General features: G+C 46.5%; 1 protein-coding gene across 6 annotated transcripts in view; it reads right to left on the reverse strand.

The window, feature by feature from the left end:
- Nucleotides 1-24,971, reverse strand: part of EHBP1 (EH domain binding protein 1) — a 1,903,610-nt gene that overhangs the window by 980,740 nt on the left and 897,899 nt on the right. For all 6 annotated transcript variants that reach the window (XM_086927633.1, XM_086927634.1, XM_086927631.1 and 3 more), the window contains one exon: nt 13,127-13,316. In XM_086927633.1, coding sequence (XP_086783759.1) covers nt 13,127-13,316 — 190 coding nt within the window. The remainder of the gene's footprint in view (nt 1-13,126; nt 13,317-24,971) is intronic.

The following is a 24,971-nucleotide window of genomic DNA, read 5'->3' on the forward strand; positions in this document are numbered from 1 at the left end:
AAATCAACCCCACTCCTCTCTACTCTTTTTTACCAAACTCCACACTTGTATATACCCCACTTCAGTCTACCCTATTCCACTCAACTCCACTCTTACCCAATCTACCCACTCCAATCTACAGCAATATATCCCACTCCAATATACCCTACTCCAATATACCCTACTCCAATATACCCCACTCCAATATTCCCCACTCCAACCGTCCCCACTCCAACCGTCCCCACTCCAACCGTCCCCACTCCAACCTACCTTACTCCAACCCAATCTAATCCACTTCCCACAATCTACCCCAATTTAATCAACCCCACTCCAATCTACCGCCTCTATCCCAACCTGCCATACCCATTCCAATCTACCCCACACCACTTCAATCTACCCCACTCCACTCTACAAATGCATTGCATTTCACTCCCCTCTTCCCCAATCTACCCCACTCAACCCAGATCTACCCAATATATCCCACTCTAATCTACCCAAATCCAATCTACTCCACAAACAAATATACCCCACACACTCCAATCCCCTTCACTTCACCTGATCTTTCCCCAATTCGATATACCCTAATGCAATCTACGCCACTCCAATCTAGCCCCATCTACCCAACTCCAATTTAACCCACCCATCCCAATCTACCCCATACCTTTTCAATCTACCACAATATACAACCACTGCATTCCATTGTACTCAACTATAATCCACCCAATATACCCCACTCCACTCCAATCTACCTGACTCCACTTCAGTCTACCCCACCGCAATTTACCCCAATTCACCCCACTCTTACCTAATGTACCCCACTCCAAACTACCCCAATATATCCCACTCCACTCTACCACAATCTACCCTACTCCTCTCCACCCCCTCCCATCTACCCCACTCCACCCCAATTCAATCTACACTGCTCCACTCTACCACGTTAATCTACCCAAGTCCCCCACTCCAATCTACCCCAATCCACCCACTCCAATCTACTCAACTCCATGTCAACCTACCCCACTCTACTCTACTCTAATATACCCTACTCCAATCTACCCCATCCTACTCCACACCACTAACTTTTAGCCATTCTGAACAGCAGCCACACTGTTGCACATAATGGATAAAAAACAATGTCAAAGCGAATAGCTCTTGCATAGGCGAAAGGGCAGAGTCCTATTTGCTTTGCCAATGCTTTTCATCCTTTATGCATTCCTTCCACATATTACTTTTTTTTTTAACAGACATTTTAATATCAAAATATTCCCATTTTACTTTGGTTATCCGATACAGATTTTGCTGCCATCAAATCAAACTATTCTGGATCATCAAGTCGGATACTCAGCATGTTTCTATCCAAGAATCTGTTTCTCTTTTTTTGTCTTTCCAGTTGCAGGCCTTTTCATGCCACAGTTGAGGAAAATACAAAAATCATTTGCATACAGGGCGAAACTGTTTAAAAGTAAATTAATTTAGAAAACGTTGACAAACACCAAAAATACCCAGATCAGTTGACTGGGGTGGGGAGTGCTTGCAATGTTCAACACTCCGTTCATCATCCCCTTTGGTTTTCCTCTGTTAACCCTAAGTTGGCAGGGTATGCCCAGACGTGGGTCCCTTGCTCACTTTGCCATTGGATTCAAGCTAGCCTGGCTGATGACAGCAGATTATCCAGAAACCAGTCCCAGGATGCTTGTTTCAGGTCCAGGGAAGACATGGCTTGGCAGGTCGGGCTGCACTGTTCCCATGAGGCGCAGGGTCAGACTGGTTTGCATATGGCCATGTCTGAACCGGAGTGACGGAGTGAGCTAAAGAATGATGATGGATTAAACCTGGATCAGTTGACTGGGAGTGAGTGCTTGCTATGTTCAACACTCGTCCATCATCTCCTTTGGTTTTGCTTTGTTCGCCCTAAGTAGACGTGGGTCCCTTGCTCACTTTGCCACTGGATTCAAGCTAGCCTGGCTGATTAGACAGAAACCGGTCCCAGGAAGCTTGTTTCCTGTCCAGGGAAGACATGGCATTGCAGTTCGGGCTGGACTGTTCCCATGAGGCACAGGGTCAGACTGATATGCATATGACCATGTCTGAACTGGGGTGGCGGAGTGAGCTAAAGAATGATGATGGATTAAACCCAGATCAGTTGACTGGGGGTGAGTGCTTGCAATGTGAAACTCTCCGTCCATCATCCCCATTGGTTTTGATTTGTTCGCCCTAAGTTGGCAGGGTATGCCCAGACGTGGGTCCCTTGCTCACTTTTGCCACTGGATTCAAGCTTGCCTAGCTGATGACGGCTGATTAGCCAGAAACCGGTCCCAGGATGCTTGTTTCCAGTCCAGGGAAGACATGGCTTGGCAGACATGGCTTGGCAGTTCGGGCTGGACAGCTCCCATGAGGCACAGGGTCAGACTGATTTGCATATGGCTATGTCTGAACTGGGGTGGCGGAGTGAGCTAAAGAATGATGATGGAGTAAACCCAGATCAGTTTATTGGGGGTGAGTGCTTGCAATGTTCAACACTCGGTCCATCATCCCCTTTGGTTTTGCACTATACACCAAAAATACAGCATTACACTTAGTGGTGCAGAATATTTGAGACAGAGTTCAATTCTCTCCAGAGAGAGAGGACGGCCCTGAATGATACCGAGATTGAACACTAAATAGCGGCTATGCTGTAAACCAAACAGGAGCTCTGGGCAGCATAACTAAGCAATCAACAATGGTTCGCTGCATCAAAAACGGCCAATGAAACAAAGTAATTCTGTCACCTATCAATGGCAACTAAGCAACAAATGTAAAAAAAATATTTTCATCACAACACGCAAAAACATGAATAAAGGTATACAACATTTAAATGTCGCAAAGACTGAATTAAAATGCTACACTAGTTTTGCAACAGCAGAGCAGCGTACTTTAAAACATTTATTAACACTACCAAATATTCTGTGTGATAAGTTGGCCTGGTATATGATGTTCACTATTCTAGTGAGCACCTTGCACCAGTCCAAACAACCCTTATGGTGATGGTTGTAAAGTCAACCTTATAGACCAGCTATCCTATAGGTAGCATGGACAAAGAAGTCTTAGGCTAAACTCAAGAGGGCATGTGAAGCCAGCTGTTTTACCATATGCAATCCCTTTAATACCAAATGAAAGGACATCACACAGGATATATATTCAAAATATATATGTATTTATTTCTAAAGAATTCCCCTGAACTCTTTATGAGCACAGAAGCACAAGCGCATAACAAGTAACTTAATATAACATACAAAAGTTGCACAAATGTGGATAGGCCCGGGTGGCCCGCTAAACCATATTCTAAAAAAGTGGTAAAAGTACCACGTCACGAACAATGGTAAGGCCTAGGGCCTTGGGAATCGCTGGGGCTACACTGAGCTAACAATGGTTAGAGAGCAGGAGGCCCACGGGATGTGTGTGCAGTGTCTAAAGGCACACTTGTGCACACATAGAAGTCAATGGGTGCGTAAAAATAGAAAGTTAAAGGTTTGGGAGTCTTCCGACTGGACTAGAAGCTAACCACTTGAAACTAAGACACTAGGAGAGTTACTCTTTACAGGAGCACCGCAGTACTCGCGTTACCTAACCCACAGGAAGCGGGTGCATAGGTCCCAAAGTGTGTCGGGTTTCTTCATGGAGTTCTATGGAGCCTTGGAGAAAAGATGCTGCAGGCGGCCAGGAGAGAAGAGTCCGGGTGGATCCAAGGGTGGATCGAAGATGTAGAGGACCTGAAAGCAGAGGGGACAGAGTCTGGGTCACTCGCCAGTGACCAGGAAGGAACCAGGCGATGTCGCGAAGCAAACAGGTGCTGGTGGGAAGCTTGTCTTTGCAGCCACGTGGACCAGGAGGCGTCGACGACAACGACAACCAGGAGTCAGGCACGGACTGTCCCACAAAGGCTCTCGCTGTCGGCGGTGTCGGCTTCAGGATTGGAGTCAACAAGCCTTGGCAAAGGCAACCCACACAGGATACAAAGTAGGCTTCTTACTCAGACCAGCAAGGTCTGAGGGTCTGCTTCTTTCGAGGGAAGCAAGGGCCAGTCTGGAGCAACCAGACCAGCGGTGTAGATTCAAAGGATCGTCGCCAAAATGGCCAAAAGGGCCCCACACAGAACTTGTGGAGGGTGCAGGGTTGATCTTTGGTGCAGATGCTGCTCGGGGCTGGGGCTTCTCAATCCCCAATGCACAGCTTCAAGGAAGCCTCGGGGGCTGCACAGTTAGCAGGTCGTAGACTTTCCAAGATGGCCGGTCCCACGTCTCTCGTCGCTTACACGGGTCTCAGCTTTGCAGGGACTGTGGATCGGGCTGTTGGATGTCTGCGAATCCGATTCTTGTCAGGCTCTGTGCTCGGGCTCCGGCGGGAGGCGGTGACAAAGCAAGCCGTTGATCGCTGGATGGTGCTGCTTGTGCAGGGTGGTCACTCCTTGACCACAAGGGAGATTCTTCAGTCGTCTTCTTCAAGTAGATCGTCGAAGGTCCAGAGTTTCATTTCAAAGTTTCAGTCAGGATTAATCTAAAGTCCTGTGACTCTGCTCCTACCTATATACCAATCGTAGGGGCTGGATTACCTGATAGGTCCCTCCTATGGGTGGGACCAGGGAAGGGGGTGGTTACACTCCTTTCCCTTTGTCCAGTTTCGCACCAGAGCTGGGGCTGGAGTGCCCCAGCACCGGTTTGAACTGGCCCATGCATGGGACACCTTGTGTGCCCCAGGCAGTGTCTCAATCCTTTCAGCCCTCCCTGTCCCAATACACAAAATCCTGTCTGGGGTGGTGCTAGCACCTCCCAAGGCAGGAAACCTATTGTCCAAGTCTCCCTCGCTGGAAGGACTACCAGCAGCAGGAGGTCAGACTTGTGTCTGTGGCAGCAGCATCCATTTTGTGATGCTGAGGCTCTGGTTAACTTTAACCGGGAATAGTAGGAACAACATGTCTTCTCCCTCTAGAAGGGTGGAATGCTACCCCCGTGGCCAGAACTGGCGAGGGGGTAGTATTCCAAATCGTATGACACCTTACTCGACATGTTTTGATAAAGCCAAACCAGAGTTAGCATCTGACCGCGAGGTTCATAATGCACTTAAGAGTATATGGTATGGCAATGTACTAGAACAGCTTTAAGAACATGGTTCCGAAAGCTGCAGACAGGCTCAGCTCATGCTAGAGCACCATCTCACATAAAACCAAGCACTCTGCCTCCAGGATTGTTAAGGCCTGCCATAGGAGTGCCTTGTAGGTGTATATGTGTCTAGATATAAGGTTAGATATAGGTATACTATTTCTAAGCAAGGGGTGATTACACGACCTTGCCGCAGCTGAGTGATCTGCCAGTTGGTTCAATGTGAATGGCCAGCCAGGGGTGGCATAATACATGCTGCAGCCCCTGGTGGCCTTGGATGCACCTATGCCATGGGTACCTATAGTACACTGTACAGGGGCTCCTAAGGTGACCCAGTTTTCAATTGGAGATGTACCTAGGGTACATGAAGTCCATTTTAAAGAGAGAGCAGATAGCCTGGGGCCCTCATTAGCAGGATCCCAGGCCAACTAAGTCGAAAACCAGCTAAACACTAGGCAAAAAATCTGGGGTAACCATAGTCAGGTATCCACCTTCCTACATTCTGTTGATTGGATATCATAATAACCATAAAGTGGCAGAAGGGCTACAATAAAGTACAGTTCACCAGCACTAACACGTCTTCAATGTTTGTCTTTTTACTGGAAGAAGAACGGAGTAGCAAGAGGAATAAAGTAGCCCCAACTTAATACAGTACCCCAACTAGCTCAGCGCAAGTGAAATCCAGTGCCTTACAAAACAGTTCTGGAAGTAGGTGAGAACTACACTTCCTCAGAAAAAGGAGACCACAGTTCAAATTACAAAACTACTTGAAAAAGTTGGACCAAAAGGTATAAGTTTCCAAGAAATTCTGAAAGGTGTCCCCAAGCTAAATTTATCATACCCGTACTCGATTTCAAATATCATACATACATCATAAAATAATTCTTCCATGAGCTCACTAACTTTTAAAAAGGTACAAAATATCAACAACCTGAGACTGAAATATGAAACTGATAAACATGCAGCAACACCCAAATAATAAGGGTACCACAGTTCGATCACCGCTGCAGAAATAATAATAATAATACGATGAGAACCAACTCAACAGCACAACAAACCTCTGAATGGAGCTATTTGAGAACTACATATTTTTGAGCTAGAGAGACAAAAATACTTCTATCTTCTATCACCTCACAGCAATGGGAGAGAACCTAATTTCACTAGAAGATCACAAAAATCAAGAAGAAAACTAAAAACGCTCAAGCCGTGCGTTTGTCCATTGCTCAATAACTGCCCTCGGGCAAAAAGCCAGATACATCAACTTTAAGCAAAGAATGGGATTCAAAACATAGAAGAAGCCAAAGAATCAAGCAGATCTTACTTCACCCATGGTCAGTAGTTTGGCTTAATGAATTTTTCACTGCCTTTTGCATACATTTTATGAACCTGATCAAGGCTCTGTTCCTCCACTTCCTGCATGTATATGTTGCAAAATACAAGTGTAGTCATTATCTACTCCTGAAAGACTGTATTGTTGATTCATAAGAACTCTCTAGTCATAGGCCAATTCTGAACTAGCCAAAAGAAGTGACACTGCAACTCCAACATCACCTGGAAACTGGGAACACATTCTGACAATGCTCACATGCTCAGACTGGGTCACAGCTCCCCGTCGCCCGGTCTCTCCCTTAAGTTATCCGTGGGAGGGAGGAGCAGCTGGGAGGCAGGAGCGGGGTGGCGAGTGGGGAGGGTCGAGGGAACCGGCAGGAGTGGAGGCGGGGCCGTGGGGGAGCAGCGGCAGGGAGCGGGGTGGGCAGCAGCGGGGACGGAAGTGCTAGGGCAACAGAAAGAGACAATACCAACAGGGCACAATACCCACAGGGCAAGACTACGGCAAATGGGGGCAGGGCAGTACATGGGGCAGGCTGAACAGGACAGTCAGGACAACAGCACAATACAATTAAAACAAATCAGGGCGATAGTACAGACCACAGTGGGGGCACAATTAAGGCAGCGATGCGAGCGGCGGCGGCAGCAGCAGCAGCAGGGAACCGGTGAATTCCTGGAGGAGCCACGCGGCGGGTAGAGCGACCAGCACTGACGAGGTCAGACTGGGTCACAGCTCCCCGTCGCCCGGTCTCTCCCTTAAGTTATCCGTGGGAGGAAGGAGCAGCTGGGAGGCAGGAGCGGGGTGGCGAGTGGGGAGGGTCGAGGGAACCGGCAGGAGTGGAGGCGGGGCCGTGGGGGAGCAGCGGCAGGGAGCGGGGTGGGCAGCAGCGGGGACGGAAGTGCTAGGGCAACAGAACAGAGACAATACCAACAGGGCACAATACCCACAGGGCAAGACTACGGCAAATGGGGGCAGGGCAGTACACGGGGCAGGCTGAACAGGACAGTCAGGACAACAGCACAATACAATTAAAACAAATCAGGGCGATAGTACAGACCACAGTGGGGGCACAATTAAGGCAGCGATGCGAGCGGCGGCGGCAGCAGCAGCAGCAGGGAACCGGTGAATTCCTGGAGGAGCCACGCGGCGGGTAGAGCGACCAGCACTGACGAGGTCAGACTGGGTCACAGCTCCCCGTCGCCCGGTCTCTCCCTTAAGTAATCCGTGGGAGGGAGGAGCAGCTGAGAGGCAGGAGCGGGGTGGCGAGTGGGGAGGGTCGAGGGAACCGGCAGGAGTGGGGGCGGGGCCGTGGGGGAGCAGCGGCAGGGAGCGGGGTGGGCAGCAGCGGGGACGGAAGCGCTAGGGCAACAGAACAGAGACAATACCAACAGGGCACAATACCAACAGGGCAAGACTACGGCGAACGGGGGCAGGGCAGTACAAGGGGCAGGCTGAACAGGACAGTCAGGACAACAGCACAATACAATTAAAACAAATCAGGGCGATAGTACAGACCTCAGTGGGGGCACAATCAGGGCAGCGATGCGAGCGGCGGCGGCAGCAGCAGGGAACCGGTGACTTCCTGGAGGGGCCACGCGGCGGGTAGAGCGACCAGCACTGACAAGGTTGGCCACCACTAAGCTGCCCAACACCCTGAGACTCTCCACCACCGAGGCCCAACACCCCCATACAGGTTCAGTCTCGTTACCCCAACGAATTAGAGACTGGGCAGCGACTCACCATGCTCGAAACCCAGATAACTATAATCCGGGGCCTCAGTGAAATCCTAGACAACCTTGCAGCGCCCCAGCAACCACATCACACCCACCCCTATACCACCCAGACACAACCTAGACCGTCCACTGTTCCTCCCCAGAGATGGATAGCTAACCCCCTCCCCAATCTGACACAGAGACCGAAAAGAACCAGGGACGCCATGTCTGAGAGTGACGCGGCGGATCTCCACTCCTCGTACGACAATCCTATTGTTGTCACCCTCCAATCCAAAATTCAAAGTCATCACCGGACTAGGAAGAGACCAAGCCCCCCTAAACTCACCTAGGCCACCGACCACCCACACTAATATCCCCACGGTCCCCCTAACGAAGAAACCCAAAACAGTGATGACCCCCCACTAACTGCATGTTCATAAACTGCAGTTCAGCCACCAAACATGCCACTGAACTAGCAAAATCCATCCTCATAGGATAGCATTCATCACCGAAACCTGGGTTAATGATTCCTCCCTTCCACTCCTGGACACTCTCGTCCCCCCAGGCTTTACAATCACCAACAAAGACAGAAAAGACCAAAGAGGAGGAGGCTTAGCAATCCTCCACAGAGACAACATTTCCGTGACAGAAACTGACTCCTCCAACTACAGCACCTTTGAGTGCCTAACTGTCAACATAAACACTTGCAACAAAAAAACACTTATCTGCCACCTCATTCACCACCCCCCAGGCAACTCCACCACTTTCACAGAACACCTGTCTGACCTGATAGCTCACAGCTCACTACGAGTTTCGAATAACCTTATTCTAGGCGACTTCAACCTACACTGGAACAAAGATAACAACCTGTTAATCCAAAACCTGAGTGAGCTACTATGCAACAACAACCTCAAGCAAAACTGCAGAGAAACAACTCAAAAAAAAGGTGCAACCCTAGATGCCATCAAAGCCAACCATGACGCGGTGACGATAAAACACACCCTTCCCATTGATTGGTCCGACCACCACTTAATACTCTTCCACATCACACAGCCAGCCTCTATACAACCTCCCACCCAAGAACAGCCCAAATGGACCAGAAATCTCACTCAGATCAACATGACTGACCTGGAGGAAAATGTCAACTCCCTCCTCACTGCCTCCTCGGATGATCTATCCACGACAGAACTCCCTGACTACTACAACACATCCCTGACATCCATTCTAGACCAGATAGCCCCCCTGAAACTAAAGAAAAACAGGAACATCCCATCCAGATCCTGGTTCAATACGGACATCAACATTGAAAGGAGACAACTTAGAGTGATAGAAAGACTCTGGAAAAACAACCCCTCCGCAAGCCTCCTAGAACAACTCAAAGCAGCTCGGAGAAAATACAAAAAACACATCCGTAACGAAAAAAACAACTTCTTCTGCTCCGCCCTGGACAATGCAAAAAACAGGCCAAATGAACTATTTAAAATCATCAAACAGCAAACCACCAAGCCCCCCGTACCACCCACCCAGGCCTCCAAGGAACTGTGCAAAAACTTTGCCATCTTCTTTGAAGAAACAATCTCCAAAGTTGAACACTCGCTAGACACCAAACCAACCCTGTCTGCGAAAGCCTGTCCCCAGCTCCAATTGAAAGCACATGCCTACACCACACAAATACATGGAAGTCCTTCAATCCCATTGCGGAAGCTGAGATTATCAAGCTATCGCCACCTCCAAATCCGCCTCTCACGTCCTGGACCCTATACCCACTCAATTGACCAAAAAAATCAAACTCTCCATAGCCCCACTCTGGTGCAGAATCATCAAAAGCTCCCTGAGATCCGGCATCATACCTGAATGCCTTAAAGTCAGACAAGTAACGCCACTACTAAAAAAAAAACATGCCTTGACTACATGGACCTGAACAACTTCTGACCCGTCTCCAATCTCCCCCTCCTATCCAAAATCCTCGAGAAATGTGTCCTTTCACAACTGACTCAACACATGGACAACATCAACCTTCTTGACCCCCACCAATCGGGATTCAGAAAAGGTTACAGCACTGAGACGGCGATCCTCAATATCACAGATGACATCCACAAGTCACTGGACTCCGATCACTGCTGCCTTCTCATACTCCTCGACCTATCAACAGCTTTTGACACGGTAGATCACCAACTTCTCATCAAGGCCCTACAAGAAAGGGTAGGTGCCGATGAGAAGGTCCTCCGCTGGTTCACCTCCTTCCTCCAGAACCGCTCGCTAAGGATAAAAATCAAAAACTTCACCTCGGACCTCCACCCGGTCAGCAAGGCTCAGTGCTCTCCCCACAACTGTTCAACATATACATGGAACCCCTCACCACCATACTCAAGAAGGCAAATATCCCCTTTCACCTATACACTGATGACACCCAGATCTATCTGGAAACTTCCTCCCCAGACGACATCCTCAGACTAAACACCCTAAAAGAAATTCAACACTGGCTCACTCTAAATCACCTTAAACTCAACAAAGACAAAACGGAGATCCTCCTCATCTCCAACAAAGAAGAGAACACACAAATTGCAGAATGGCTTAAAGCTATGGATGCTCTAAACGGCAATCTCACCCTGGCTAACTCCGTAAAATCCCTAGGAATCACCCTAGACCCTAAACTGGACTTGGCCAAACACATCAAAAACTCTGCTAAGACTGCCTTCCTCAACCTAAAGCTTCTCTACAAAATTAAACCATTCATCCCTACTTAAGACCTCAAAAAAGCCACTCAATCACTCGTGCTATCCAGACTCGACTATGTCACTGCAACCTTAACCGGCACCACAAAATCCCACCTGGCCCCCCTCAAAACAACCCTCAACGCAGCAGCCAGAATGGTCACCGGAATCAGAAAATACAACCACATTTCTCCAGCACTAAAAAAACTAAAATGGCTTCCAGTCGAACAGCGAGCTAACTTCAGAATGGCCGCCTCACGCACAAAGCCCTTCACACTGGAAAACCGGATTACCTGGCCGCCAAACTCAAGAAGGCCGGGCAGACAAGAAACCTCAGGAGCTCGAACTCCCTCCTTCTCATCCCCTTGAGAACACGCAAACACAAAACCGCCGCGAGATCATTTGCTAGAAACGCACCACAAATCTGGAACTCCATCCCAACAGATATCAGAACTATCCCGTCCTTCACAAAATTTAAAAAACACCTAAAAGCCCTCCTCCTCAACCGTTCCCTCCCGAATGGATAGCTGCCATCGGCACGCTATCCATGATGCTGATGCTCTCTGACTCTACATCGCTCAGATCCACCTCAGCCTGCTTCTAGGCAATTGTGCTAACAATTAAGCTGCCTCAAGACCTCGGACTACCTGAATAAAGCATTCAACGAGGCTATCTCAGGACTCAATCACTACCTCAAGAAACCTATGCCTCAAGAATCCTCTGCGCTCTTGGACTGCCACTCTTTATGCTTTTAAGACTGCTCTACTATGTAATTTTTATGAAAACACTGTTGTAAAGCGCTCCGATACCCCCGGGTCAGGTCAGCGCTATATAAAACTCCAAAAATAAAAATAAATAAAAATAAATAATGTCTTTTTTCAGCCAAGTGCATTGTGCAGAACAACAAAGGCCATACATATATATATATATATATATATATATATATATATATATATATATATATATATATATATATTACACGCACACACACATATATATATATATATATATATATATTTATATATATTGCTTTGAATCTTCCAGCCTTCCAGTTCCCCTCTGGCAGAAGTCACGGCACAGCAGCAGCAGGTAAGTGTTCACAAAACTTTTATTTTTCACACACCATATGCAAGATTGCGTGCAAGATAGGACGGCCTACGCGTTTCCGCTTCTGCAGCCTTCCACTGGTCCATAGAGTCCTCGATGTTTAGACCCTCTTTTAAAATTACTTGGTGAGCGTGCCCTTTTTCCCTTTCTATTGCTTCTCTAGACAAACAACCTCGGTTACAGATTATGGCCAAAAGATGGGCGCCATTTTTTGTATATGTTGTCTTTTTGGGCTGAAAAGATTCTAACTCCCATTTCAAACATATTTACAGTGAAGTACACATATATCAATTAAATTTGAGTTAAATCATATTGCAGCTTGCATCATCATTCTAATTTGAATTATTCACTCACAGTGAAGTACTTATCAATCAACATGACAAATTAAAATTAAATTTACTCACTTTTTCTCCTATTTTGATAATTGAATAATTAATTTTTCCATTAACATTCCCACTATGTACACTATTTACAGTCAATTTTAGACATATCCTCAATCCATTTATATGCATTTCGTGATCTGTTTTTTATGTCTATATGTGTCTTGTACTTCCTAGTACCATGTCATTACATTAACCACTTTTACCTTTCTGTAAAGTACCACAGTTTTAATGTTGTAACACTTGTATGGATTGGGTTATTTTGTTATATTTGTCTATTGTCAGTGCATAGTTTACAATGTTAACCCTTATAGTTTATAATGTTTGCAGCTGTTCATATTTCATTATCACTCAAATTTAGTAAAGGAGTTATGTCACTCTTTTCTGAAATATTTACACCTATATACAGCGATTTAATTGATTTTGGAAATTCATGTATCACTTTTCAGAATTGTTCATTTTTAGAGTCTCATAGTCTATTTACAGATGTACATTCAATTCAGCATCTTGGTTATGCCCAGAAAGATACTCCGTTCCCATTGCCAGGATCATTCTTGATTCCAATTTACGAAGTTGCATGGTGCGGTCACCCCCTCTTTGTGATTGTTTACTGATCCTTAATCCTGAGTATCGTAATTGATTGCAACCACTTAGATGATGTTCCTCAAAGTGTTTTTCCATTGGGTATATATATATATATATATACACACATAAATATACACACACACACACACACACACATCAGTGCAATTTGGAAAAAGGTGACGCTTACCTTGGGAGAGGTCGAAAGGTCTCTCCCCGTGGAAACAATGTGTTCACTTGTTGCTGCTTCAGTCTTTGGCAAGAGCACTGGTGGAGCGGGAGCCTTCCGTTTCATTTTCCTCTCACTCTCCGAATCTTGCACAGAACACAGCTGACTGTTAAAAGCAGTTGCCGGTTTTGGTTCATAAAATGGATTAGACCTAATTAAAAACAATGATGAGGGGTTAATTTTAAATATTTTAATTGCTTTGTTACAAAGTGAGATTTCAGTGTTTATTTTTACATAAAATACACAAACAGCTACCCCCTGGAAAAAAGTAACCAATGAAAACACTGTTGTCAATTAGCATATTCCATTCCCCTGAGGAAAACTGGTCACAGAACTTCAATCTAAGGTGCTGCTATGTAGTGTCTAATACTGAGGTTCTAGTACTCAAACGACTGGCAGGTAACGGAACCTAGCCTGTTTCTTATGCTATCTCTAGAGGGAAACCCTACCCAAACCTTTCCTTCTGCTGCACAACATTTTAAGAAAGGCCAGCACAGTCCATGGTGTCTGTGCTAACCAAGGGATAGGAAGCGATGGCCATCCGAAGATGATTCTATTCGAGTTCAGATTGTCTAGGATAGGTGCATACCCAAGAAGAATATGAACATACACATGTATCAATATAGAATACAGAATAACACAACATCCATAAAAAGGGGCACTTCAGGTACTAATGGAGATCAGCCTTTTACAATGTATAACGTGAATTGTGCCATTTCAAAAGTTACATAGATCTCACGGACACTGGGCTTTGTGGTGCTGCACTAAGAGGGGAGAGAGGGGGAGTCTATAATTTACTACACCTTGAAGACTAAGTTGAGCATTGCAGTGAAGGAGACTGGAGTCTCAAATGTTGCGGGTCGTGAAAAAGCAAACTTCAGGCCCAAAAGATAAACAAGCATTTGCAATGCAATAGGTCTCGCATTTGCGAGAGTTTAAGCTATTGGCATTGTAAATTATAATGCCTTGTATTTATGTTTTAAAAACAAACACATAAATGAAAGGCATTGTCATTTACAATGCCAAGAGCTCAAACTGTTGCAAATACGAGGCATATTGCATTGCAAATGGTTGTTTATTTTATCTGCTTGCAATCACACGAAAATGGGATGAATTATAAACATTTCAGAACTTTACTGGTGCTGTGGGCAAAGGAGTCTGGTTCCATTCATTTGAGGTGTTCGCTGGAAGCAGTGATTCCGGAATCTGCTCCAAGCAATATTTTCCCGCTTGGGTGACTCATCCTTTAAATGGGAAGGTACTTTCTTGTACTTAGTACCTGCACTTCTTTAATTTGGAAGGGAGCGTACCTGCGCTTCAGTAATACATTTGATGGGAGAGTACCAGCAATTCTCAGGAGCAAACAGGTACTCTAAAGAGTACCTCCACTTCTATATTTTCATTTAGAGCACTGGGATGAACTAGCTCACATGTAGTGAGCACTGACATACTGTTTTTTTGTGTTTGCATTAAGTGCAGCATGCCTTTTTCAGGGGCCGTTTAGCAGGGAGTAGGAGTAGGAAGAGATTTTGATTTAATTAATTTTGAAACTCATCTGACTCGAGTATCTGCTCAAAATTGGCCAATATGGAAAATGAGTCTGACCTGAATTCTAGTCGACCCTGATGGCTTTAAGAGACTGCGTCCCTGGAACATCATCACATTAGCCTAGACAATATGTGGGTCATTACTAAGGTACACTTTAATCTAATTTACTATGCACTCTTTATCACTTATTGCTTTGATTTTAATTTCAGGGATTGCCTTTGTTAATCACACAGGGGTCAGTAATTGTGTGACATCACTTCCTGTGAAATCATTAGGGTCAGAGTAAAATGACATTACTTCCTGTCATGTCATCAAATCAAAGGGCAGATTATGCTACTTCTGCCACCCCTGGACTTGAGGTAATTTGACGCCCATGCCTGTGCACTGGTGGCACATTTAATATAACCTGTGACTCCAGACAGGTGTTGCAGCCTGAACCCGGAGACATGACTTCTGCAGGCGTCATTTTTCATTTCTGTGTAACACCAGCTCGTGACTGACACCCGACATGCTGCACCACAACGGGCTGAACAATGGAGAGACAATTCAAGTGTTTTTCCAAGCAGGGGGGTTTGACGTTTCATTCCTGTGGCACCTCTGCTCTTACACTTTTTGTGAGACTCTTGCATCTTTCATTGCCTATTTTGCCCGAGACAAAGGGCTACAGCTGAAGCACAGACAAAGGAGAATGCGGGGAAAACATTGAATGCACGAGGGAAGAATAGCCTGGAAAGTGCCAGAAGTGGGAAAGGAAGTCTTATTATGTCGTGGTCTCGGTGGGAGGGGAGAGAAACAACGTTTTGGGAAGAATTGCAAACAAATCAGGAAATCCTGACACTTACTCCAGTTCTGATCTGGCGTAGTACACTGCTATTTCCATGAAAAGAAAAAACTATCCAGCCAATCGGGGAAAATCTGTTGCAAACGGGGTGGAACTTGGAATTACGCATGCGCCATAGAAAGGTGTCTTTCTGTCATGTGACATGTCATAGAAATACTAGGCCGTTTCTTGTAATGGTGTTACATATTGTAACGATGTTACATATTGTTAGTGTGCAAACCCGACACCAGACTAAGTTGATAAGCAACAACATAGTTTACAAATGATGAGGTTAATACTGACCCACACATTAAGTCCCATATGCACTTCTGTTGAGCAATAGAAAGATGACTGCCCGGGCTGCGGTAAAAAGCGTAAAGGTTGTGCTCAACGACGTGAGCTGTGCATGTCTGTTAAACCAGAGACTACTCCTTTCGCCAGCGGCCTGCTGATGGATGGGGTTAGACTTTGGCATTCAACGCCGGCAGCCCTTTTAAAGAAGCGCGGTGAAAGTGAAAGTCTGTGTCTGGATGAATATGCGTGCACATGTTTTGTCCGTCTCTGAAGACCTACCAAGCCCGTGAGAAAACAAGAGCGGCCGGGAAACTGAAAGTACGGCCGGCCACCGGCCAGCCATGAAAAATTAGGGGAGGAGAAGCCGCAGAGCACACGCTGGGAGAAGCCCTTTGATGTGGTGGCGGCCGTGAAAAAATGCAATTAGGAGGGAGGGAGGGAGGCTGATGCGCGTGCTTGTTTGGTCACGTGATTCACGTGAACTCGAAGAAAACCGCACCAAAAAACCCTTGGTTTCACGAGTATTTTGAGCACTTGATTTCTCTCCATTTTCCATTCCTTCGGAATGGAAAAGGCGAGACCTAACAACCTACTTAGTAACATCAGACTAAACACTGATGGAATGATTTAACTTCTGCCACTCTTGTTCAGAGATGACATTTTTTTTTAACGTATTTTCCTGCACCTCCCGAAACAGGTTTTATTAAAATTGTATAGGTCTTTCTAATGAATTCTCAATGGGGTGGCTTTAACATATCAATGGCGTTTTATCACTTTGCTTAAATTTCCCTGTCTTAAACAGGGTTGGTGTTCAATTATTTAGGGATGAGATGTCCCTCAGTCGAATTATTGATCTCTATGTTTGTATCTGTGGCCAAACCTTTTTAAGTAAAGCCTGGATATTCAGCTTTATAGTTCTCAATGGCCCTTTCGAAATACGATTGCCCCAAGCCTTTATCTACAACTCAGATTTGATTGTGCCTACTGCGATGGAGCTGCAGTCTATGCAGACAACTATAAGAGTGGACTGGAAAAGGCAACTCCAACTAGCTTCGTTGCAATGGGCAAGTCTATGAGGCATCAGTTTGAGAACCCATACGAGAGACAGATGCCCCTTGGTCGTAAACATAACTGAACATAAACTGAATGAATCTGACACACAGAATATGATACACATTACATATAAGTGCGAAACTAATTATGAAACAGACTGCACGGTTCCCAGTTTCACCACAAACTGTAAAACTAATTCAGTGGAATCTGAAACTGCCCTACCAACTTTGATACTAAAAGGCAACAAAACGTAGAAGAATTGATTTATGCATGCACTGGATTATAGAACATTTAGAACCTGGCATCATCAACATGCAACAGAATGACTGGTTTGAAATAGAAGCAGCATTTGTAAATATAATCTGAATAGCATTTGCAATGCAATTGACTGTAAAGTGTTACGCTATAATATCTTGGGAGAAAAGGGTTCAGAGGGACAGGCAAAACTGGTGTCTGGGAAGGTTACTAAGCCAAGCAAGCCTGCAGATCTTTTGAAACCAATCTCTTTCAATATGGGGGTTATTGTCTCTTTTGGGGCTAGATTTCATAGGTATTTGGTACAGTTAGCTAGTATGTAACAACTATACACGATTGCTGTGAGGAGAATAGGGTCCAGGGTTGAAGCATACATACACGAATAAGAATTTACAGCAACTGGATATGGCAAACATTTTTATTTTTAAATGGAGAAAGCAAAAGCATATTTGCAAACACCTACATGGGGGGGGGGCAGAATTAAAAACATGTGAAATTATAACACCTCACAGAATGACAGTGGTTCAGTGATGTGGAAGGCCTGATCTATGTTCAAAGGGTGTCCATTCTGTGAATTGCAGGGTAATCAAAATGCGTAAAGGCTTTCACACCTCGAGGTAGGCTCATTATTAGCAATTCTAAACAGGAATGCAAGGTTCAAAGCATGTATCCAAAGCTTTTGCTCGAAAAATGCTTAAAGGTTTCGGAGTTCATGGGATGTACAACAAAAGGGCAATTGACCAGTGAGGTTCAGAACCGCCAGGGCAGACACCCAATCCATCCTCTGCTTTCACAGCCTATTATTATTTCACTGTATCCAAAATACTAACTACTAGAAGAAACAGAAACAAATGCAACAGTCGGTAAGTAGTACAGCAGACACAAACACAACGGTCACATCAGGTGAACAATAAAGTGTATTCCACTTTGGAAACACAAAAGTATTCATACTATTTACAGCTAAATCGTTAGCTGATAAACGTAGAAATTGAGAGAAAGAGAGAGTGTGTGTGTGTGTATATGTGAGTGTGTGACTGTCTTGTCTGGGACGTACTGACTGGCGGAGAAGGCTACCCACTGAAATGTCACTATGCAAATGTATTGCTGGATGTATCTGCACCCTTGGAGAAGTTACGTGGCTATAATTTCCCTCTTGAGTTTAGGGAAACGTGTATGCCCCCATGTCAGGCAAAATGTCAGATGCTTAGATAACGTCTCGGTAACGCAGGGCAACGGTTAATTTAAAATATATAAGAGAAAGTAGAATCTACCAAACTGAGCGGACATAAAAAACATACACAATCATAAAATGAATTTACATCGTGCATATATTTAAAGAACTGCACAAGGATAGAAAATAATGGACAACTACTATCGGAAAAGCACAAACTTGAGGTTGGAGCCAGCCAGCCAGCCACCCAATCATTTGTTTAACTGCAAGAGATGGTTTTCGGGCTAAACAATGGTGCACAGTCCTTTGCTGGACACATCACTCTCTCAAATGTTTGGATACGATACACAAGACAAGATAAGTCTGTTGATGAAAGCTGTGTTTGCCGAATGGCTCTAGAGCGCCTGGGGGGCTAGAACAACAAGCCCAACAACCGTAGTTGACAAGTCCCGCAGAGGCGGCCCTCCTGGCTTCATTAGGAAGAAAGGATCCCGACCTCGGCCCCACGATCCGAATGCCTGGTCCGCTGATGGAAGGCACTCTTAAGGTGTCCCCACTTCACTGCTCATCAAACACTAACACAACGACTAAAATCAAAGGCAACGAGGGAAGTCAAAATAACGACGCACACAGAATAGATAGATGGACATGCGACACTGGGAGGGGCAAAAACGAAACCGGACTGCATTCCACACTAAAGAGAGGACTCAACTGGGCCTGTCAATCGCTGTAATTTCTCTGTCAATTTCCCTGAGCTGTCTTCAAGCACTGCAAGAGTTCAAAGGGATGGGTAAATAAAGATGAAAAGGATACCGATTACCGAGCAAAGAACAACAAGCCAAGCGTCAAGCTACAATGTGTTTGTCGCACATGCTACCTTTCGCCTGACCAGCAGGTCCAGCGTGCATATTCCCCAAGACAACTCACTCAAAAGGACACCTTTCAAGGACTTTAACGGACCCTGGTGTTAGTTTTCGTATTCAACATATTTTTTGCATCCTAAAACCAGGATGCAACGTTTGGACTGCGACCTTATTGCTGGTGCACGCAACCTGCAGCCTTTGTAAACACACATCATCACTAGTGGCGGCATTCCTCTCAAAGCAATAACTGGGTGAACTCCGCCACTTGCCATTCTCAATGGTCTAGTGTCTCCGGTCCGAAAAGCTACAGTCTGCAAACAGTGGAACAGATTACTCCAAGCCTGGAGGGAGAGCCGGGGGCCTTCTGCTCTGGGCCCTGCGGCGGTTCACTGGATGTACACTGGCACCAGGGGAACTGCTGCAGTAGCGGAGAGCAGGTTCTGAGGGGCATTGTGGATTCTGCCAATCCATGAACCATCACAAAAGAGCATAAATTGCTCATCCCAAGAAGGCCCCGGACCCTGCTCCGAGTCCCCTCACCCCCTAATTTGAATTTGGTTAGTTGTTTATGTAAGCCCCACGTCCATGGCTATAAATAATTTCGACATTAAATAGTTTTTTTATAAACAAACACGAAGACGAGGCTGAAAAATATTGACAATACAAAAATCTTCCACCTCTACTCTGAAAACTACAGTGGAAGTTACCACTATTTAGAAGCTCGTTCTTTCTTGCTTAATTAAACAAGCATCGGAAAAGCAAACATGGCTCACCTATTGGCTTTGCCAAGGGTCGGATGCTGTGCACTATGGCTAAACTATACAAAAAAATCCTTTGACGCAGCCAGACAGTTTGTTTTGTAGGCATACACACAATGCATGCGCACTGATACAATGTAAGTGTGGCTCAATGATTAGAGCGGCAGACCCTGATGCAGAGGTCTAGCCCGGGACCAGGGTTCAATTCCCCGCCTCGGCGGGTCTTGGGCTCAAAATTCCACGGACCTGATAATTCTCGCCTCGGTGCCTATTCCAATCATGGAGTCCCACTCTGCAACTCTGGGCAATAGCTTGCTTAATCTCCACAACGGCCCCCACAACGCTAAGGATGCCTGGCCTCCACCTTGGGGGTGCCCAGGAGTGGACGCCTCACAGGGAAAGCCACGATGGGTTCCATGGGGGTGCCCAGGAGTGGATGCCTCACAGGGAAAGCCAGGATGGGTTCCACAGCGGTATTCGTACAAGCGCCTTGAGACCCTTGCGGGTGAGTAGTGCGCTATACAAGTATCAATTTACATTTTATAACACAGCTGCTTTTTTAGGTCGAGCCTAGGCAGCCCATGCGCTGTCTCACAACATACTGTACTTAGCTGGGGGGCTTACAGCTCACCTCCAGCTTCTGATTAGATTTTGACAGTGTCCTTTAAAAACGTTGCTTTTATTTGTATAATGGTTCTTGATTGTCCCACTATTTTTCTTAATTGTTGACTCCCATGGATCTCCCCCAGGACTTGTCCCCTTCCACTTGTACTATTGTATGTCCTGTCTTTGGAATTTATTTTTTTACATTGACACCAAGCACTTCAAGCGGAGCACGGCCGCCACCCTTCAGTGTAATGAAGCACTGCTTTCAAGTTTGTCGCGGCATGCACTACGCACAATGTTCTTTTAATTTTCACACACTTATGCTCTTGGAAGTACTGTGCGGGTGGTGCACTGGTGCTGAAGTAGGGCTGCGCTGAGGTGTTGCTGCGTTGGGGCCGAGTAATGCTGAGGTGGTGCTGTGCTGCTGAAGTTGTAGTGCCCAGGTGCTGCTGAGTGATGTTCAGGTCGTGCTGCTGAAATGGATCTGAGTGACGCTGACTGGTGCCAAAGTGATGCTGCGCTGATGCGGAGGTTGTGTTGCACTGTCTACTTGCAAGATATATTCTTAAGTAACCTCAAATTAATTGCCGCGTTCGGAGAGTACGAGGAGGCATCCCTTGATATTGGTTTAATTTCACAGAGGATTGAAACGTAAAAGAAAGCATCAAAAGTTGAAAGTGAACAACTTAAAGATGCTTGCATTTTCATAAAACAGAGCAATAATAGCATGTTTACCTCTTTAATTGTATCTGAATAATCACGTTGACAAAAACACAATGTAAATCGGTTGATCCTACTGTCGGCCTTCTTCGTAAACTACCCTTCCATTAAGTATACATATTATCTAAGGTTTGAACATTCGAGCTCATGAAACCAAAATGTTACAGGATGAAAAACAACATGCCCTCCAGCTGAAAACACGAGTGTAAACTATTCACCAACGGGGAAAAAAGTAATTTTTAAAGGCACATCAAGGAACAAATGAAAACGGAAAGAAGAAGAAGAAGCAGAAGCAGAAGCAGAAGCAGAAGCAGAAGCAGAAGCAGAAGCAGCAGAAGAAGAAGAAGAAGAAGCAGAAGCAGAAGAAGAAGAAGAAGCAGAAGCAGAAGAAGAAGAAGAAGAAGAAGAAGAAGAAGAAGAAGAAGAAGAAGAATGCGCTGTCTAGCAAGACCAAAAAAAGTGCGATACAGGCACAAGATTGACAAGCTGGGACACAAATAAGGAGGCAAATGAGAGTGACAGGAAAGACAATCAATGGTAAACAATGGGCAGGTTCCAGCCGCTTAATATTAATGATAAGCCCACAATGTGTCTTACAATGTGTCATCGTATGTGCTCTCTATTAGGTTTAAACCTAAAGGGGAGGGAGAATGGCATGGAAGAGCGGAGTCCCGTTGGTAGTACGATCATCTCTGACAGAAGGGAATTACAAACTGTACAGAGTCTTTCACATGAAGGGCTCGACTCTTGAAGCATTCTTACAGCAGCAGACGGTAGCCAGCAGCTTTTGGGGGGGAGGGGTCAAACTGAGTACCTGGATGTCAAGATGAGAGGGTACACTTTTTTACCTCCAGCTTTAAGCATCTTGCTACAGGTAGATATAGCTCTCAATGAGGCCAGTAATGGTTTGTCAGATAATCCTGTTTATTTCCTTTAGCTAACAGCAGATTTTTACGCTGGGAGAAGAGGCGAATACAGCCCTACTTACAATGAGAAATGTATACATGTGCCAGCATGCTGTCTGCAGTTGGTAGAAAACAAAACACAGGACGTGCTGAAAATCATCGTTATGACATGGGAGCCAGCTAAATGGTATCTAGGAAATCATAGTATTCAAACCTATATCTATCATGCTAAACTGTGGAACACCTGTACGTCGAGCAATTCAATAGCATTCTGGTGAGCCCTGGGTATCCTGACACACCACATGTATCCCGTCAGCAGCTTGCTGATGAGTTGGAACGTTATTACCTGTCACATTGTTTACATTACTAACACATTAGGATGAGTAGCAAGTAGTGCTGGAAAGGAAGCAAATGATCTATGAGAAAATACTGCCCTCACTCACAAAATTGTGACATGCTTCATCATTGGGCTTGCTTACAATACAGCCCTGCGCAGACCAACGCCAGGGGTGGAGCATTAGGGAGGGGGAGACAATACACAAATGAAAAATAAATGATATCTCAATATGCTTTAGGATCACCGAAAGAAAGTGCAGAAAAGGTATAAAACTAGCTTGGTTGTGTCTCTGTGCAGCAATTTATTCCTAGAGGGGGGGCGGAGCTTGCTAGGGTCCAAGATGGACGCGTAGCTCCGGAGCTCCGTCAAGCCAACTGAATGATCCTTCATTATCCTGGTCCTGCGGAAGCTGGAACCGCCTGAAACCGGACTGCTGCGAGAGGCGCAGCGGTCCGCTGCCTACCGAGCCAAAAATCGAAGCTGGGAGTGCCCGTTTGCAGCGCCTGACTGGGGAGGATCCGACGCTGCCGGAGCGCCCAGAAAGAGAGCTGAGGTCTGCGGCCCACCCCCTCCATAACCTGAAGTAGCGGATGAGGGCTCCAGTCCCCCCTATCTGATCAGGGGAACAACTGCCTTTGCGCCTGACGGGCCTGGCAGACCGTTGCAGAGAACGCCTGGGGACTGCGGTAAACCTACTTCTACCGGCCTGGCGCTTCAATTGGCGAGGTGAGAAAGGTTGGCAATCTCTGCTGCCTAGCACAGCGCGGATGCCTGCGAAGGTGGTGAGCGGGGCCCAGACCTCCCCTCTTGGCTCGCCAACATGGGGAAGACTGACCGCAGCCAATCAAAGCTTCCTTTCACCCAGACGCGGAGCAAAGATCAGGACAGTGGTGCGGACGGCGGGGGGGTGGGGGGGGGGGTGGGGGGGTGGGGGGCTGCCACGACATCGAAGCAGGATCGGGACTTACGCAGCATACTGAGGTCCATGGAGAAAGGGCTGCAGGAGGGCATATCTACGCTGGGGGCTAAAATGGATGCCCTCACGTACAGGCTGGACAGAATGGGCGAAAGACTGGACAAACATGCGGAGAGGCTCGACATGTCCGAAAGGCGGCTGACGGAAGTGGAGGAAGCGCAAACCACTTTGGACACTGACCACAAGGAGCTGGGCAAGGTCCTGCAGATCCTCCAGCCCAAGACAGAAGACTTGGAGGCCCGTTCACGCAGATGCAACGTGCGCATTCTTGGCCTGCCCGAAACGACCTCGACGGGTAAGATGGAGCCCTTCATAGAGTGCATGTTGATTACACTACTGGGAGTTGAGACCTTCTCAAACACCTTTATTGTCGAACGGGCACATCGCACGCTCACTCCGCGCCCTAAGCCTGGTGCCCCCCCGAGGCCAATAATCGCCAAACTGCTCTATTACAGGGACAGGGACGCAGCCCTCAGCGCTGCCAGAGAAAAGCAGACTCTAACTTACAAAGGATCCACCAATTCTTTGTACCCTGATTTCACGGCGGAGGTGCAGGAGGCTAGGAAGCACTTTGTCCCCATGAAACGACAGCTACGCGATATGGGGCTGGATTACGCCATGTTATATCCGGCCAAGCTCAAAGTCAATAGGAACGGACAGTCACACATCTTCACTGAGCCAAAGGTTCTACAGAAAGCTCTGAAAACCTGGTCGTCTGAACGGAGAAAAACCCCAGAATGGGACCTACTAGATGAGGCTGCGCGCGGCGGCCTTGATGAACAGGATTGATCACTATTGGAGGTTAGGCTCCTCCGAGTTGGTTTCAGCAGTGCGGTGCAACCAGCAGTCGGCTGGCGTGATTGGGAGGTGAACTATGAACGTTGAAGTTTCGGCCTTTTGCAACGCACTGTAGCAACCTCTGTCCACACGTGGTAACACCTAACATGGGTTTGTTGTTTGGGGAGGGGGGTGGTGGGAGGCTTGGATCTTGGGGTGTATCATCGCGACCTAGTTGGGGGTGGTCCGCTGTGGGTGGGGTGGGAGGTGAGGAAGGTTCTGTCATACTTGTTACCTTGAAATGGTCTCTTGAGGCATGTTCCAGGTTGGGGGGGGGCTGGGCGGGCGGGAGGGGGGATTGCTTACTTGAGATTCGTTATTGTTTGATTGTGACGACCAACATGTGCAAGTTAAACCTGGTGCCTACACCCATGCTAAGTCCGCCTGTTTGCTGACCCTATGGTGACCACGCAGAACACTAATAGCGTTGCGAGTGCTGGGAAGGGCGATAGAGGCATCAGAGCCCTAACCTGGAATGTACGGGGGCTGAATGACCACCGCAAGCTGCTTAGCGTGCTGAATTATCTCATTAGACACCGCATTGATCTGGCCCTGCTCCAGGAGACACACCTACTTGCGCACTGCCCTAGATTGTGGAACAGGGGGTCTTAAAGGACAGATCAACGCTGCTGGCTTCACTGCACATGTGCGAGGAGTACTGAC

Source organism: Lissotriton vulgaris, chromosome 6 (genome assembly GCF_964263255.1).
Source record: "Lissotriton vulgaris chromosome 6, aLisVul1.2, whole genome shotgun sequence".
Classification (NCBI taxonomy): Eukaryota; Metazoa; Chordata; class Amphibia; order Caudata; family Salamandridae; genus Lissotriton; species Lissotriton vulgaris.